The 17557-nt window shown below is 34.1% G+C and overlaps 1 protein-coding gene across 1 annotated transcript; it reads right to left on the minus strand.

The window, feature by feature from the left end:
• Positions 1-12: 12 nt before the first annotated feature.
• On the minus strand, positions 13-14333 carry LOC120123966. The gene is made up of 8 exons (XM_039142746.1): positions 14070-14333; positions 13526-13574; positions 13269-13382; positions 12615-12683; positions 1503-1556; positions 1143-1298; positions 221-301; positions 13-139 (listed from the first exon to the last, which is right to left on the minus strand). Exons 1-8 carry the CDS (start codon positions 14201-14203, stop codon positions 74-76), a joined length of 723 nt encoding a protein of 240 aa, XP_038998677.1. The 5' UTR covers positions 14204-14333; the 3' UTR covers positions 13-73.
• Between the last annotated feature and the right edge of the window lie 3224 nt (positions 14334-17557).

Genomic DNA, 17557 nt, shown 5'->3' on the forward strand with positions numbered 1-17557 from the left:
TGCAACAGAAAGCAAACAAACTGCAGCAGCTTGGATGATACCCGTTATTTCAGGGTAAATCCACTAGCTGGACTTAGCTGAACCATGATAGAACCAGCATCCAAGCACCCAGTATAGGGAAGGTGATGAACGCAGAAGCCTGAAGTACCATAAAATGAATTACAACTGCTATTCAAGAAAATTTTATGGTACAGGAGGCAGCAGATATACGAGAACATACCAGAAGTAATACCAGTTCAATATTGAAAAAAGCTGCGGCAACTTCATTTCCTTGCATTTCTTGTTTGATGAAACCTTGCAACTGCAAGCAAACAGCCCAAGAGAAAATATTTATTTATTTCAAAGTCTAAGGTTCCCAGAGAAGGGATATACTTCTTTGGACTTGACCAGTATTGTCTATAGACAAAATACGCATTACCTAGTAAGCCGAAACCTGTTTATATGTATTCCCCAGCAAACCATATAAACCACTGTGATCAGCACAAATTACACATATTGATAAAATTCAAAATGCAGGTTGATTTAACTTCTTGAGATTGCAGAATTCATGTTCCCATAGATCAACAGAGATGCTTGCCCACAAAGGAAAGTTGGAAATGCAAGAGAATTCTTCACCATTCTCTCTCAGGGCTTCAGTGATTAACGTTAGCATACGATTGTTATCATAGTTCGTGCTTCAAGATATATTTTTCTGAGTTGAGAGAACAAAAATTCCATGAATACTCGATCTTCTTTACTGTCAACCCACCAATCTTCCATTTTGACGCTGGGACTTGGGAAAGACCAAAAGATTCTAGATCAGTTTCCATAATAAGGATCATAACTGATTTAGTGATAGAAAGAGATAATGCAATCTTGAAGCCATTTTCTTGTTCGGCTAAGCCAAATGAGGTTTTTGGTGAGGCTCAAGCCTGGGTTATTACCGAAGTGCTAATGAGCAATTGAGCACTCAACCAACTGAACCAACCCATGTTGGTGCAATCTTGAAGCCATTATATCTTAGAATCTTCATAATCAAATTGCTTAGGAAGAGTAGAAGAGGTGTTGAAAGAGTGTCAGTTTTGATTTGTGAAAGCCCTAAGAGTGACATAGTTATTTTCAGACAAAAGAATCTAGAAAGGCAAATGCAATACTAAACATACCTCATTGTGGTACTTTTCAATTGCTGAGTAAAATCTTCTCAATTGTTGCAGAGCTTGAGACATGTCGGATTTTATGATTGTTCTTTTTCCCAATGAATAAGAATACAATGCCCCGGACATCTTCGGAAGATGTCTTCCAGAAACGCCATTAATGAACTATTCACATATAAGATGAGATTTTCTTATCACTCACATGAAACATGAGCATATGGCGAAATATCTTGCTTTTAACAAAAGGAACTAACAGTTATAGTTGTTGATGATGCTTTGATAAACAAAGATAAAAATTGTACAGATAGTTCAAGGGACAGAAACGGAGGAAAAGAAAAGGTCTGAAAGACTGTCAACATATTATATTACCTTCAAGAATGTGCATCTCATAATCCTTTGCTTTTGAGCTTGTAATGCCCTCATTTGTAACAAAGAGCAAGAATGCAAATAAAGTATTATTATAAGAGAAAATAACTTCAGTGACCGAAAATGCCTTATAATATACGATTTTAACCAACTTTTTTTGGATTTGCGAAAATGACCAACAAATTTGCAACGCGAACTCTAATTTCGCAACTCAGTTTCCAAATTCGCAACGCGAATATGTAAATCGCATTGCGATTTTATGAATTCGCGTTGCGATTTTCCAAATTCGTAACGCGAATCTGTAAATCGCAACACGAATCTGTAAATCGCAACGCGAATCTGTAAATCGCAACACAGAAGCCAAATTCGAAACGCGATTTTTAAATTCGCGTTGCGATTTACAAATTCGCAACACTGAATTTCAAATTCGCAACTCGATTTCTGAATTCACAACTCGATTTTTGAATTCGCAACACGAATTTTAATTTTGCAACAGGTTTTATTTTCGCAACACAAATGTTTTTTGTATATAACTACGCAGCAACAGCAACTCATAACCTAAATTCCTAAATCGCAACTCATTCCATCTCCATCTATCACTCTCTCCAGCGACATCTATTCCTATATCCAACGACATCTTTCCCATCTCTAATTTTTTTTATAATTTTATTTCTATATAATTTTTCAATGATTTTTCTCCCAAATTATCAACTATCAACTTAATAAAGGTATGTTCTTCTCTAAGTTAGTGATGATATGTAGTTTATAGCTCGTTTGTTTAGTAAATTAATTTACAATTTGTAGAATGAAATCATCTAATGTTGATCATGTTTGGATAGATTTATGTTTTGGAGGGTCATGGGAGAATGTTCATGGTGTTTTACGATATATGCCTTTACCCGTGAATCTTCAACTAAAACTGTCATTAAAAAAGTTAACTTATGAAACTCTAATATTACGTGTTGCAAAGAAATTGAATTTAGAGCCTCTAAGTGGATTTAGGCTATCTTATCAGAGAAAAGGTAAAGTTTATTTGTTAACCGACAATGAAGATGTTGAACGATTCATTGCTTACATTAGTGTCTCGCAAGAGGATGATGTTACATTGTATGTTGTTGAACCTAGAAGTAGTGAAGTTGGGTCAGTAGTGGGTAGTAATCAACTAAGTTCTTCAACCCCAGTTTATGGTGCTCACAATGTACAACATTATTATCAACCTCAAAATTTAATGGTTCCACCACAATTTCATCACCAAGAAAATTTTGTTTCATCACATTTCCAATACCAAACACAATCTCAAAACCCACAACCTTTTTCCTAATTCAAATCTCAATCAACTTTCAGCACCAAATTTTGTTTTTCGTATTGACCAGTTAGACGATGATGAGCCAACAGAAAAAATTATGAATACTAGTCAGTATTCGAAATTTGATCTTGGTCAATACCCGGACTTTGATCTTGGTCAATACTCGGATTTTGATGATGTTTCAGAAGAAGAAACATACCATGCGTGTAATGATTTTGATATTGGTCAATACCCGAATTTTGATGATGAAACAACCGCTGCCGAGGAAGATGTTATTAATGATAATGAGGAGGAAGTTACGACTGTGAATGAACATATTGGACATCCATTCTGTAATTTATATAACCCTGAAGAAGAAAAAGAAGAAGAAAAAGAAGTCCCCGAAGAAAAGAAAAAGAAGAAATTGCCACGGGAGTATAACTGGAATATGCCAGAATTACTTCAGATACCGGAAGAAGAGTTGGTAAAGATAGCAGTTGATTGTTACACAAAAGTTATTCGTATCAAGAAAGATGATTGTTTTGATACAAAGGAAGACTTGAAGATAGCTTTGTATACGAAATGTGTGGAAGATGAATATCAACTAAAAGTTAACAAATCAAGCAAAGATCGTTTCGAAACAAGGTGTATGATTGACAAAAACTGTACGTGGCATATGATTGCAAAGAGGATAAAAGATTGCGAAATGTTTCAATTTAGGACTTTTATTAATAAACATACATGTTCAAGAACCCAAGTTTTTCCTCACCATAGACAGGCAAACAAAAAGGTGTTGGGTGGTTTTCTGGCTGAGTTAATGTTTTTGAATGACAGGGTATATCGGGGATATGAAATTATGACTGACATGAATGCTCGGTTCAAGATTAGTATCTCATATTCTCAAGCTTTGAGAGCCAAATGTTATGCATTGGAATTGTTGAGGGGGTCGCTAGAAGCATCATTTGCCAAACTGTCGGCTTATTGTCACAATTTAAAGCTTAAAAATCCTGGGTCGGTAACTCATATCAAAACAGATAGAGATGGACGCTTTGAGTTGTTGTTTATCGCCATTGGTTCTACGGTTAGTAAATCAATATAATTTTGTTGACTCATTTTTGTTAGTTACATGCATTTCACATTTAAATGATTATATTTCTTGTGTATATTATTTTGTAGATTCGTTCGTTTATTACTTGCATGCGCCCAGTTATTATAGTTGACGGAGCACATTTGAAAGGTCGATACCTTGGAGTAAACTTATTAGCAGTAGCCATGGATGCTAACAATAGGATACTGCCAATAGCTTACGGGGTTGGCAAATCTGATACCTCATGTTCATATTCATGGTTTATGGGGTATCTTAGGGATTGCATAGGTCTTATTAGCAATCTGACAATCATATTCGATAGGGTAAACTCAATTGACAATGATGTTAGAAGGTGTTTCACAGATGCTTTTCATGGACTTTGTGGTGTTCATTTGTACAGAAATCTAAAATCAAGGTCTGCTGTTATAAAATATCACAAATGGACATACTGGAAGGCTGTAAAAGCTTATTGGGAAGTGGATTTTAATAAGCATATAAATTGTTTAAGACGTGTTTTGCCTCAATGTGCTCAAACACTAGAAGATGTAGGGTTTGAAAGATGGTCAAGAGTACATCAACTTGGAGCAAGATATAGTTTCATGACGTCTAATAGTGTAGAATCAATCAACGCTCTAAGTCATCATTCCCGAAAATTACCCATTACTATGTTAATGGAGTTTTTTCGAGCCTCTATTCAACAGTGGTACTACAAGAAAAGAAACCATGCATGTATTATTTCTTTAAATTCATAACTTATCATATTTAATATATATTTTACTAAGTATTATTTATTTAAATTTACAAGAACATTGGAACGTCGTGTTACACCATGGACTAAAAAAAGATAACGAAACGTGTTGTGAAGTCAACGTCATGGAGAGTTGAACCATGTTCAAACACTTTGTTTGAAGTATTTGATAATAACTTAAATGTGCTTGTCGATCTAAATGCAAAGACGTGTAGTTGTATGAAATGGCAAACATCTGGTTACTGTGTGGCCATCTTATAAAAGTTGCTCTTCATCTAAACCAAGATGATTCAAGCGTATACGCTATGGATTGCTACACTACATAAGTATATCGACAGACTTATGTCGAGATTGTCTACCCTATTCCACATCCTTCTGAGTGGGACATACCAGATGACTTACAAACAGTTTTTCCACCAGTCATAGACAACAAGCTACCCGGCCGACCAAAAAATCACGATCGTATACCGTCTAAGGGTGAAGAGAAGAGGATATCAACATGTAGTCGGTGCAAGGAAACTGGTCATACCAGGTTGACATGTGGATCACCAGTGCCATCACAATCATCTTTTCCTCTACCAAAATATGGATCCTCATCAAAATCCAAAGCTCATATGGTGCCAAGAAAAAGGAAATCAAAATCGCAATCAAAATCTCAATCACAACCGGCTTCACCTTTTGGTAGGGGTGTATTCGGTTCGGTTCAGTTTTTTACCAAAAATTGAACCGAACCGAAATAAACGGGTTTTCAATATTTAAACCGAAACCGAATAGTTAAAAAACCGAAAAAACCAAAACCGGTTTTTTCGATTCGGTTCAGTTTTTTAACGGTTCGGGTTTTTCGGTTCAGTTCGGTTCGGTTTATCGGTTTTTCAATAAAAAAATCACTTGAAACTATAATTTTTTTTACAAAAATTGCCTATTCGGTTCAATATGGAACAAATGGGTTCCATATGAAAAACCTGAACCGAACCGACTCAAAAAAAATGAAGCCTTTAAACCGAACCGAAAACCGAACCGTTTAAAGCCAAACCGAACCGAACCGAACCGTTTTACTCGGTTCGTGTCGGTTTTTCAATTTTCTCGGTTTCCTTGCTCAGCCCTACCTTTTGGGACTTATTAACTTAGGTGATTTTTAAATGCAAACGTTGTATTATGTGTATTTTATGTGTGAATGCATACATTTTCAGTTAGACATGCATTAGTAACTTGAATTTGACTTTCGCAACAATCGCAACGTGAAAATCGTAATGTGAATTTTACTTTCGCGTTGCGAATTTGACTATCGCAACAATCGAAACGAGAAAATTGCAACGCAAATTTGACTTTTGCGTTGCGAAAGTGTACCTTCAACAGGTCTTTTTTACCTTCAACATAATGCAGATTGAAAATTAAACAATAAATCAATTAATCATTGTTGTGGGCACATTATTTGAACATTGTTATGGGTACATTATTTGGAAAATAATGTTTCGGACTTCGTTAGAAATAACCCTTTTTCAATGGATTAATTTCGTTGTTGTGGGTACATTATTTGAACATTGTTATGTATAAATTTGTTGTGTATGTATGTTTTGGTTTGATTATATTGTATGTATATTTTCATTCAGATGGGATGGGCTGTGCATAACAAAACAATCTATCTCTTACATGTGAGTACTTTATTCCCACCATGTGATAAGTGTGACAACCCCATCAACTCACAACTCAGTTTTGAACTCAATCAATATTATCTTTTAGCTTGATGGTTCATAAAGCATGTTACTTGAATAGTATGAATCAATTATGCAATTTACATGTTCAATTTAACATTGCATTTCAAATTCATTTCACATATAATTGGAGTTTGAATTTAAATTTCAATTTGAGTTTGAATTTCAATATAAATTTCGACTCCAATATAAATATTAGCCCGAGCCTTTGTTCCATCCAAACAACAACTTGCTCAATGGAATAACTTAGCCAATATACATGTTATCATTGATTATTCCTAATTTTCATTGTTTTTCTCAAATTTAAACGCGAGGGAAATCCCGACCATCGTAATTTTTGGTTAACAAGCAGGAAGATTGGATATCCGAGGAATGCCTTTCGGATACTATCCATTTCAGTCAGTTCACTGAGGTAGGTTAACCCTAAACCAAAACTGTCTTAGCCAAAAATACTTGATGTAGAAGCAGCTGCAGATTTAAAATCTCAATGGTGATGCATTTGGTTCTCAAACAGTTAAAGCATCATAAACGTTTCGGATAAATGATCTGGGTGGTATACGAGAAATGCAACAAATGGCAGCTAAAAATCCCGATAATTGAGGGTTACAACTTGTAATAATAACAAAATGCTTTTTGGATGCATTATTTTAACATTATTATTAAAAGATCTAGCGTTTAATTCTCGAGAATTTTTGGATGCATTTTGTTGCATTACCCGTGTACCACCCAAATCATAAATCCGAAATGCTTCCGATGCTTTAAATGTTTGAGAACCAAATGGATCGCCTTCGAGATTTTAAATATGCAATTGCTTCTACATCAGCTATGTTTCTCTTAGACTGTTTCGGTTAACGGTTATCCTATCTTCATGAGCTGGATGAAATGGATAATATTCGGAAGGCATTTTTTTACATAATTTTATTTCTATATAATTTTTCAATGATTTCTCTCCAAATTATCAACTATCAACTATCAACTTAATAAAGTTATGTTATTCTCTAAGTTAGTGATGATATGTAGTTTATAGCTCGTTTGTTTAGTAAATTAATTTACAATTTGTAGAATGAAATCATCTAATGTTGATCATGTTTAGATAGATTTGTGTTTTGGAGGGTCATGGGAGAATGTTCATATGGTGCCAAGCAAATGGAAATCAAAATCGCAATCAAAATTAAAATTCCAATCACAACCGGCTTCACCTTTTGGGATTTATTAACTTAGGTGATTTTTAAATGCAAACGATGTATTATGTGTATTTTATGTGTGAATGCATACATTTCAGTTAGACATTCATTAGTAACTTGAGTTTAAACATTGCTATGATATGTTCAATTGTTATCACTTATCAGATTTTTTGTTACGATTGTCGTGAAAGTCAAATTCGCAACGCGAAAGTCAAATTCGCGTTGCGATTGTTGCGAAAGTTAAATTCGCGTTGCGATTCTTGCGAAAGTCAAATTCGAAACGCGAAATCGCAACGCGAATTTGACTTTCGTGTTGCGAATTTGACTTTCGCGTTGCGAATTTGACTTTCGCATTGAGAATTTTACTATCGCAACGCGAATTTGACTTTCGCTTTGCGAAAGTGTACCTTCAACAGGTTTTTTTTGCATTCAACATAATGCAGATTGAAATTTAAAACAACAAATCAACTTTTACAAATCAACTAAACAAACAAAAAATAAGAATTATTTACACATCAATTAAACAAATCAACTTTTACAAATCAATTAAACAAGCAAAAAATAATTCTTATTTCCTCATCAATTAAACAACAAATCAACTTTTATAAATACATCAATTTCACGCAGACAATTGTTTATGCACAAATACTTCAATTTCACGTAGCTCACTTCAGGATTAACCTGTAGAAACCAAACATTTGCTCAAACAACACTTTCTACATATCTAAAACCAACAAACAGCAAATTATTGAATTCTAGGTACTTAACCAAACATTTTCAAACTAACAAAGAGTATATAAGTTAACAACACTTGCTCAAACTTACCAATTGTTTATGCACACTTTCAGCACGCGGATACAGGTAGGCAGCGTCTCGCATATATCGCTCTAGCCATAAAATGTCAAAACCACAAGCCTACTGCACCTCTATCTCTATCTGTGGGAGGTAGAAACTGTTTATTTCCTGTCGTCAAACGTTCCAAGCACATGCATATGAGAGGACCACAATCCCCTCTGGCTCCCTGCGTTTGTTGTGGCGCGATCTCGTCTCTGATCATTGTAACTTTGAACTTCTTTGGCTTCTTGTTTCCAGAATTAGTCCAATAATCAATCGCATCCAAGTATTTAGCCAAATGAGTGCTCCATCCCTTACAAATAATATCTCTCAAATCAGAAAATGGTATGTAATTCAACATGTTGTCATATACCATTATCTTCAGGGATGGGAGCTGAAGCTCGACGAGAAGCCAATGACGACGTTCCAAAACAGGGATAAACACCTGCAATCATAAATAATAATTCAATTTCACACATCAAATTTTTATTTATGAACACCTTTAAAATATTCAAAAATAAATACTAACCTTATCGATCTCCCACCACGCAGGATAAAGTTTCGCTTTTCCATTACCCAACACATATGAAGTGTCTATCTGATCCTTCAAGTGAGCTACGTGAAAAGACGTCGGCATAATAGTCCATCGTGTATTTTTTATTTTCTTCAATTTCCTTATTATCAGAAGACGTGACACCCATGCATCAATATGTTGTTTTATAAAAAAATACATATATTAGTGAATTTCATAAATTTTAAAAAAATTAATCAAAATGTAATATAAGAAGAATATAAGACTTACCCCCCATCGAAATAGTCATTGTCTTCAACCCCTAATAACACACCCCACCAAGATCGATCAAGAAACAAATGCATATCATCGTCGAGTTTGCATATATCAGCGTAACACCCCTGGCTCCGCTCATGTAGATAAAAATCAACTGTGGTCTTAGCCCAAAGGGTTATCCAGAATTGTGTTCGGTAGTGTTCTCCTCTCCACTTCAAATACCAGAATGGTACTGACCGGTAACTCATACGAAAGCCAACTCTCATCCATCATGTCAGGAACTTGAGGGGGTTTATTAATATGTCGACATATTATGCCATGTGAATCGGGCTCTCGAACGGTGGGAGTGACCTCTTGAACGATGACAGGGGCCTCTTGAACGGTGGGAGGAGCCTTTTGAAGGATGATAGGGGCCTCTTGAATGATAGGAGAGGCCTTTTGAACGATGACAGGTGCTTCGGGCTTCTTCTTACAGAGTCTTGGCACTATTGGGGTGAACAGAGACGTAATGGCACATGTACGACGTTTGATGCGTGAACCCCGTCGTGCAAGAAAAACCCGACGTAAAGCATCTACCTTATCGGACCTCTAAAAATAAATTAATACATAAATCAGTAAATAAACAAACAAATAATGCCGAAAAAAGGTAATTTGCATATTGTATTAAACAAACTTACCTCATTCTGCAATGATGCAACAATCTCACGTAAAGCAGCTACCTCATCACGTAAAGTAGATACCTCACTACGTAAAACACTATTGTCATCGCGTAAAACCTCTACCTTACCATGTAAAGACCGTACCTCATCACGCCATGCACCATTGTCTTCACGTAAAGTATCGACCTCCTCACGCAAAGCATTGACCTCATCACGTAACTCCTCTAACTCATCCCGTGGAGGTGGAGAACAGAGAGATAAATGTCGTGGCATTTTTGTCGGTCGCCTATCATGAGGTGATGGTGGAGAAGAGGCTCGATGATGTGACAGAATATGTGATGGCTCTCGTTGTGGAGGTGTATAATCGGCTCGATCAGGTGATGGCTCTGGGTGAGGTGATGGCTCTCGAAGTGGGGGTTGCTCATCATCCGTTCCATCAAAAAAATACTTACTAGCTTGCCACCAATCAGTGGCAAGCTCAGCCTCTGTGGGTGTCAGCCTTTGTAATGGATAGTTAACTTCCTAACAATATAAAAGCTCAAACAAAGTTAAACGTCTACTAGTAATAACTTGTTTACATATGGTAGTATTTGTGTTAACTTACATCATTCATCGTCGTAAATGGTAGTAACTCTTCCTAATCCAAAAGTCGGATCCTATTCCAGGAAATAGCCCTAGGAATATCATTTGAATTTTTGATTGCATATGTCTTCATGCTGGGAAAAGCCTCAAATATCCAAATCTACAAAAAATATAATATACAAAAATTAGTAATTGTTAAATAATTAATTATAATTTTGGAAACATTATATAGAAATTCTTACCTTAAAGACCCAAATAAAGTCTGCCAAAGTGTATTTGGAACCATGGCCATGCAAACTTTTTCGGTCTTCAAAGGCAGACGACAACTTTTTCCAGGTAGCTTTCCATAGATATGAACCCCACGGAAACAGGTTCCATGCATTTAGGTCATCTACCAATAATATTAGGTCCTCAGAAATATGTTGTCTGACCTCTTTGCCTCAAAAGCCGGCATGCAAAAGTAATAAATGGCATACTCGGACAACATCGAGGTCATCCATCCGAGTAAAATCATCTTTAACAAATAATATTTTCAAGTCGTTGACGTGTAAACTCGGCTTCACCTTTGCCAGCTCAGGAAAAACCCGAGATAACCATGATGGGTAGGCGATATGACTAGTGTACCGACCTACATCATCGTATCCGAAGCGTAGACCAGTGATTAAGCAAAACTCCTCCCACCCAAAACAAGTATACGCCTGAGGGAAATGAAACCATATCTCTTCATCACCACATTGTATCCTCTCGGGTAGATCGTTAGTCATGGTCTGAAGAAAAAAATTGGTCAACATAGCATCTCCACCCGGATGTTGTACTTTCAGCCATGGCCCGAAGCAAGTATCCTCAAACAATTTTCTTTGTACAGGTGTAAGCGTCGACGTAATTGTAGTGGCTAGGCTTAATTTATTCCTTAAGGTCAATGAAGCTGAAAAAATTTCTACAAAAACAATAAACATACCAAGTTAGATATACCAAAAACTACAAATTATACACTATAAACAGACATGATATTAAACAGTGAAAACAAAGCCAAATATGTTTCAAACTTGCACGGTATTCACCCAAGTCATTATTCTATTATAGTTCACAAAATGCATCAGATAACATTCCAGAAGTAAGCACTTATATAAACATTTAAAAGGACAACATATAGGTTTAGTGTAGGTTCAAGGACAACATAAAGAGTAGTAGTTTATTCTTGAAACTTAAATTCGCAACACTGTGAAGTTAGTATTTGTCTTTGTTTTTTGGTTGGAGTAATGCAATTCATTCAAGTTTCAATTTGCAGAAGAATAATAGTTTCTGAAACTTAAAATCGCAACGCGAAAATGAAAATCGCAATGCGAAACTAAAATCACGTTGCGAATTTCATTTTCTTGTTGCGAATTTAAGTTTCAAATAGTCTTCTGCAAATTGAAACTTAAATGAATTGCATTACTTCAACCAAAACACAAAACAAAGCCAAATACTAACTTCACAGGGTTAAAGACTAAACAGTTTAGCAGTATTTGCAGCAACCGAATGAATTTACTAAGCAATCTAAGTGAAATGGTTAATCTATTACTGAAATTACCAGTAAATTTATCATCAATTTAAATATGAAAAATCTAATAATAATACAAAAATTTCAAAATAAAAATAATTAAAAAAAACTAACCCTCTGTGGTTGATTTTCCATTTCTGACCGTGAATGGTTGTGAGGGTGGCTCTGAGACATGGAGATAGACGGATTTCGCTGGAGATAGGGATGAATTTCGTTGGAGATAGGGATGGATTTCGTTGGAGATGGGGACGGATGTCGCCGTAGAGAGTGAGAGATGGAGATGGGACTGAGTTGTGATTTAGGGTTTTAGGTTATGATTTGCAATTATACTGTTTACATTTGTGTTGCGAAATTAATATTGTGTTTCGAATTCGAAAATAAATTCGTGTTGCGAAAATAAACGTGCTTTGCGAATTTGACTTCTGTGTTGCGAATTACAAATTCGCGTTGCGATTTACATATTCGCGTTGCGAATTTGGAAACTGAGTTGCGAGATTGGAGTTCGCGTTGCGAATTTGTTGGTCATTTTCGCAAATCCAAAAAAAGTTTGTTAAAATCGTATATTATAAGGCATTTTCGGTCACTGAAATTATTTTCTCTTATTATAATGAGAAAACCTTTATTTTCATTTTCTTTTAAATTTCCCTGAGTTAAAAAAATAACTGATATCATTAGGGCCCAAGGAAGACTGTACTTCAGCAATTTGAAGTGCCTGCTCAAGCTGTTGAATTTGAATCCAGTGTTCTGTAACAACTTCTGCCATCTAAAAGCAAGGGAATGAAATTTTGAGCAAGTAAAATGCAAATCATTTCATTATTTGTTATATTAAGAGATAACAAAATCAAAACGGAATAAACAAATTTTCAAGTTTTCTACATATCAACAATCAAAAGAAAGACAAAATTAACCAAGACTGAATTCTGATAAAATGTGATCAATTTCATCATTGACTGAAAAAGAATACGAGGAGAAAATATTTCTATTTTCATCATCAATTTAAAGAAATATAGTTTAGCAGTGAGCTTGTGACTGGCACTTCAACCCTAAAAACTGATGACACCCCATCCCACCAACCCAACAAGGATATTTATATCTAGAAATGAGGCAACATAGAACTGCAATAATTGGAACAGCAACAAGTTGGTGCTTGGATGGTTTTTTCTGTTACTGATAAAAATTCTTTAAGTACATTAAAGACTACAATTTTATAATACAAATAAATGCTTAGTCAATAGTCATTCAGCATTAGATGATCATATATCATAATGTATGACAAACTAGAAGAACCCCTCGTCAATCAAAAACAATCTCTACACAAAAAATGAAATTGATGAAAGCAAATGCTGACCTTTTCTACTTGTGAAGTATCAACTTCCAGTCTATCCTCGGTGTCCTGTGCCTTCGACTCTAAAATATGAAGATCAAAATTGTTCTTTCTTGAAACAGCCCAAAGACAGTGTACCTAGGATCACGAAGACTAGTACTAAAATCAGTTCAACGTTGCACTAAAGCAAAATTTTCTTGCCACTCACCAAGAGAAACATGAAAAGTAATCAAATAGAAATTGAAAGAGTGATTATATTTATACAATTATTTAAAACGAGCCTCCTCTTCTAGAGCCTTAGTCCTTTCATTCAGCAAGTAATGAGTGATCCTGCAATTCAGAAATTGCAAAATAACATGGCAATCTGCTATGTATTTACCAATAGGATTCCTATGTTAATAAACCCTAATAATCTTCAATCTTCTCTTTCAAGAAGTCTTTCTTTTTTGGGAAATTGACAAGAAATTGAAGATTCCAAAGTAGAGTATTATTTCGTGTACATTTTAGTACAGGAGTCGGTAATAAACCAAGTTCGCTCTGTAGTTGTTAAACAGTCACATGGCCTAGTTTGGATAAAAAGAGTGAATAAATGTTACTTATTTTGAATAGTTACTATTTTTTTTCTTGATTTTTTTTAGTAATCTTTCTAGCATCAAGTTTAGATTTATATTAACTTCTTTTATATTTTGATAAACTATTTTCAAATTCATGTAATAACTCGTATAATAATTAATTTTTTTCTTATGTCATTACTTGTCGCATCAATCCAACCAAGCTTGGTAACAAACAAATGAAACAAAGCGAAAAATAAGAAATGAATTGAACCTTAAGATTGGATATAGCAGACTGCAGACAAGTGATTTTGATTGCCATGTCCTCCAGGGATTTCTCGCGTTCCTTAAGATAATGAGTTTTAGCATTAATGTTTTGAATTTTTTCTTCGAGAACAGATTCTGCATCCATGTTAACCAAGTGATTAAAATTTATGACTAGTATTTGTTTGGAAATTCTAAGCAGATGTTTACTTATCAGTAAAGAAATTGACAAGAAATTTTACCCAAACGAGAGACCTGAAGCTTGACGTCGCGCAATCCATGGACCAGAAGATCGTGGTTGTTATTTTTTTATATTGGCATGTGGCGGAGAAGAGGGAGAGGAAAAGGGAAAAGTGAAAATGGAGCGTAGGAGAAACATATTAGCCGCCACTACCGCCTCTCGTATACAGGCCTTTTTACCTTTCTTGTTCTAAGAAGGCTTAATGCCCACGTAATTGCCAAACTATACTATACTTTTGTGTTAAATAGGTATCTAAATTTATTTTTGCCCCATTAGCACTTTAGGTTAGGGTTGTTCATTTTTCGGTTTTAACTGAATTAATCGACCGAATCGAATTAGATTGGTTAATTCGGTTGGCCACCGAATTAGTTCGGTCGGAAAACGGTTAATAAATTTTTTAAAATTCGGTTAACGTTTAATTCGGTTCGAAATCGGTTAATTAACCGAATTAACCGAAATTAAATTTTTAATATTAAATATATTATATAACATATGGGTTGAGCCCAAACAATTTAAAACTCAATTAATAATTTAAGATCCAATAACTTTTAAACCTAAATCAATATTAATTAATTAAAAAACCCATATAAATTTTTTATTTTATAATTATATATTATTTAAATTAATTATAAATTGTTTTTTGAATTAAAAATATTAAATTTTTTATATAAATTAGAAAATTTTAAAAAATTTCGGTTAATTCGAAAATTAACCGAAATTTATTCAGTTCGGTTAATATTTTCAAAAAAAAATCGGTTCGGTTAACGGTTAAAGAAAAAAAAGTTCGGTTAATTCGGTTAATGATAATTTGGTTCAGTCGGCCACCGTTTTAACCGAATGAACACCCCTACTTTAGGTGATCATGAGTCGTTAACGATATTAGTTTTCTCCGTTAAGAGATCTGTGTCATAACATGATAATTTTAAAATTTATTTTTTTAAACATTAAAAATATTATTATATTTATAAAAGGCCATAACTTTCTTATATTATAAAACAACCCCAAAATCTCAAATCCTAACCTTAATTCACCCTCGCCGTCCTCTCTGGCCACTAGGCCTGTAAAAGAATCGAACGTTCAGCGAACCGTTTAGCGAAAAGTTCGTTTATATTTGTTTATTTATTAAACGAACAAACGTGAATAAGATTTTGTGTTCGTTTAATTAAATGAACGAACACGAATAAAGGGCTCGTTCGTTCATTTAGGTTCGTGAACGTTCGATAATATGTTTGTTTATGTTTGTTTATGTTCGTTTATATGCGTTCATTTATGTTTAGCCCAATCTCTCTAGACCCATTTAAAATATTAAAGCCCAATAAATTTTAATCTGATACCCATAAATATTTTAAAATTCAATTAATTTTAAATGCAAATAAAAAAGCCCAAAACAATTAAATAAAATATAATCCTAAAATTGTTATGAAAGAAAAAAATCTATTTTCATTTATGTTCATTTATTGTGTTCGTTTACGTTTATTTATTGTGTTCGTTTATGTTCGTTTACACCCGTTTCTTTACGTTCGTTTATAATTTAAATAAACGAACATGAACGAACATGAAAGAACACGAACAAGCTATATTCCTTAACGAACGAACACGAACAAGAAATGTTTTGTTCGTTTATATTCATGTTCGTTCATTTGATCAGTTAAAGTTAAACGAACGAATATGAACATACCTTGTACGTGTTTGTTCAGTTCGTTTATAGGCCTACCGTCCACGACCGCCGCCGTCGATGTATTCCTTGCCATTATCCTAGTTATATGCCTCTGTAGTTGTTGCCAATTCACCATTGGAATCGTGTGGGATTGTGACTTTCATCCTAGGATTCACGAGATTTAAAACGTCGATTTTTCATCGATCGGTCGTCAACCGGTCATGATTTCATAGGAGTTTTGGTCATCGGGGGAAGTAGAGGTTGAGTGGAGCTTCTTCAATGGCAAAGGGTTGTGGTTGGCGTGGGTTTAAGGGTTGAAATGAAGATTTTTAAAGTTTAGGGGTTATTTCAAAGTTTGTGTTTTCTTTTTAAAAATATATAATTTTATTTTTTAATTTTATATAAAAAATTTAAAATTATCAGATTGTGACACGTGTCACTTAAGGTGAAAAACTAGCGTCGTTGACGGTTCGGGCACCTAAAGTGCTAACGTTTGTAACGTTAGACACCCGAATGAGAAAAAAATACAGATAGTTATTTGACATAAAAAGTATAGTTTAAGCACTTATTTTGATATTAAGCCTTCTTAGAAAGAAGAAAATATAAATAATAGCCAGGAGTACAATTTTTTAAGATTATATAATCATTAAATTGTATCAAAATTACTTTTTATTATTAAATTTAAAAGATAATAAAATAATTATTATACTTTTAATTTAGTTATAAAATAATGATCTTATTATTAGTTATCTCTTAAAAAATGACATGATATATTATTTTGCTTATAAAATTATCATTAAATACTAGACATGACAAATTTAACCCAAACTCGATTACCCTAACCAATTAACTTGATCTGAGACCCGATATAGACCCGAATAGAATGACCCAAAATTGATCCGAAAACTAAAATAACCCAAATTAAACTGAAACCGATCCAAACTTTAGTTGAACCGAACATAACCTGAACCAAAATGAACCTAAACCGAAAATAACGTTAACTGAAAACAACCCAAATCGAAAGCAACCAGAACCAAAAAACCCAAACCGAAAGTAACCCGAACCGAAAATAACTCAAATTTAGTTTATCCATACCCGATCCGAATCGAACTTCGACCCGATAATTGAGTCTAAATGAATGAATAATTTATTTATTTAATTTTTATTATTATATTTTAGCTTTGATGATCTATGTTTTATTCTCATTTTATATTATACTAATAGTTAGCCACCACTTCTAATAATAGTTTAATGGTTTAATATAATATTTCCTTAATTAAAAGATTATCTCTGATGAAATAACTTCTAGCACTGAATTTGAATTGTGATAATATATATTTATATAAAATTCTTTATTTTAAAGATTTATTGATTCAATTGATTAAAACTAAAAAACTCTGAATTTGAGATGTGGAAATATATATTCATATAAAATTATTGAATAATAAGTAATAAAGAGAAGCATTGAAAGTTATGACGATACAGAGAGACAAAAATTGACTCGAAAATCTAAAGATTAATGGTTGACCCGAACCAAAATCAACCGATCTTATATTGACCCGAATTGAAGCCAACCGATTCGATTTTGACCCAACTCGGA

The sequence above is a fragment of the Hibiscus syriacus genome, unplaced genomic scaffold, assembly GCF_006381635.1.
Source record: "Hibiscus syriacus cultivar Baekdansim isolate YM2019G1 unplaced genomic scaffold, ASM638163v2 tig00110407_pilon, whole genome shotgun sequence".
Lineage (NCBI taxonomy): Eukaryota > Viridiplantae > Streptophyta > Magnoliopsida > Malvales > Malvaceae > Hibiscus > Hibiscus syriacus.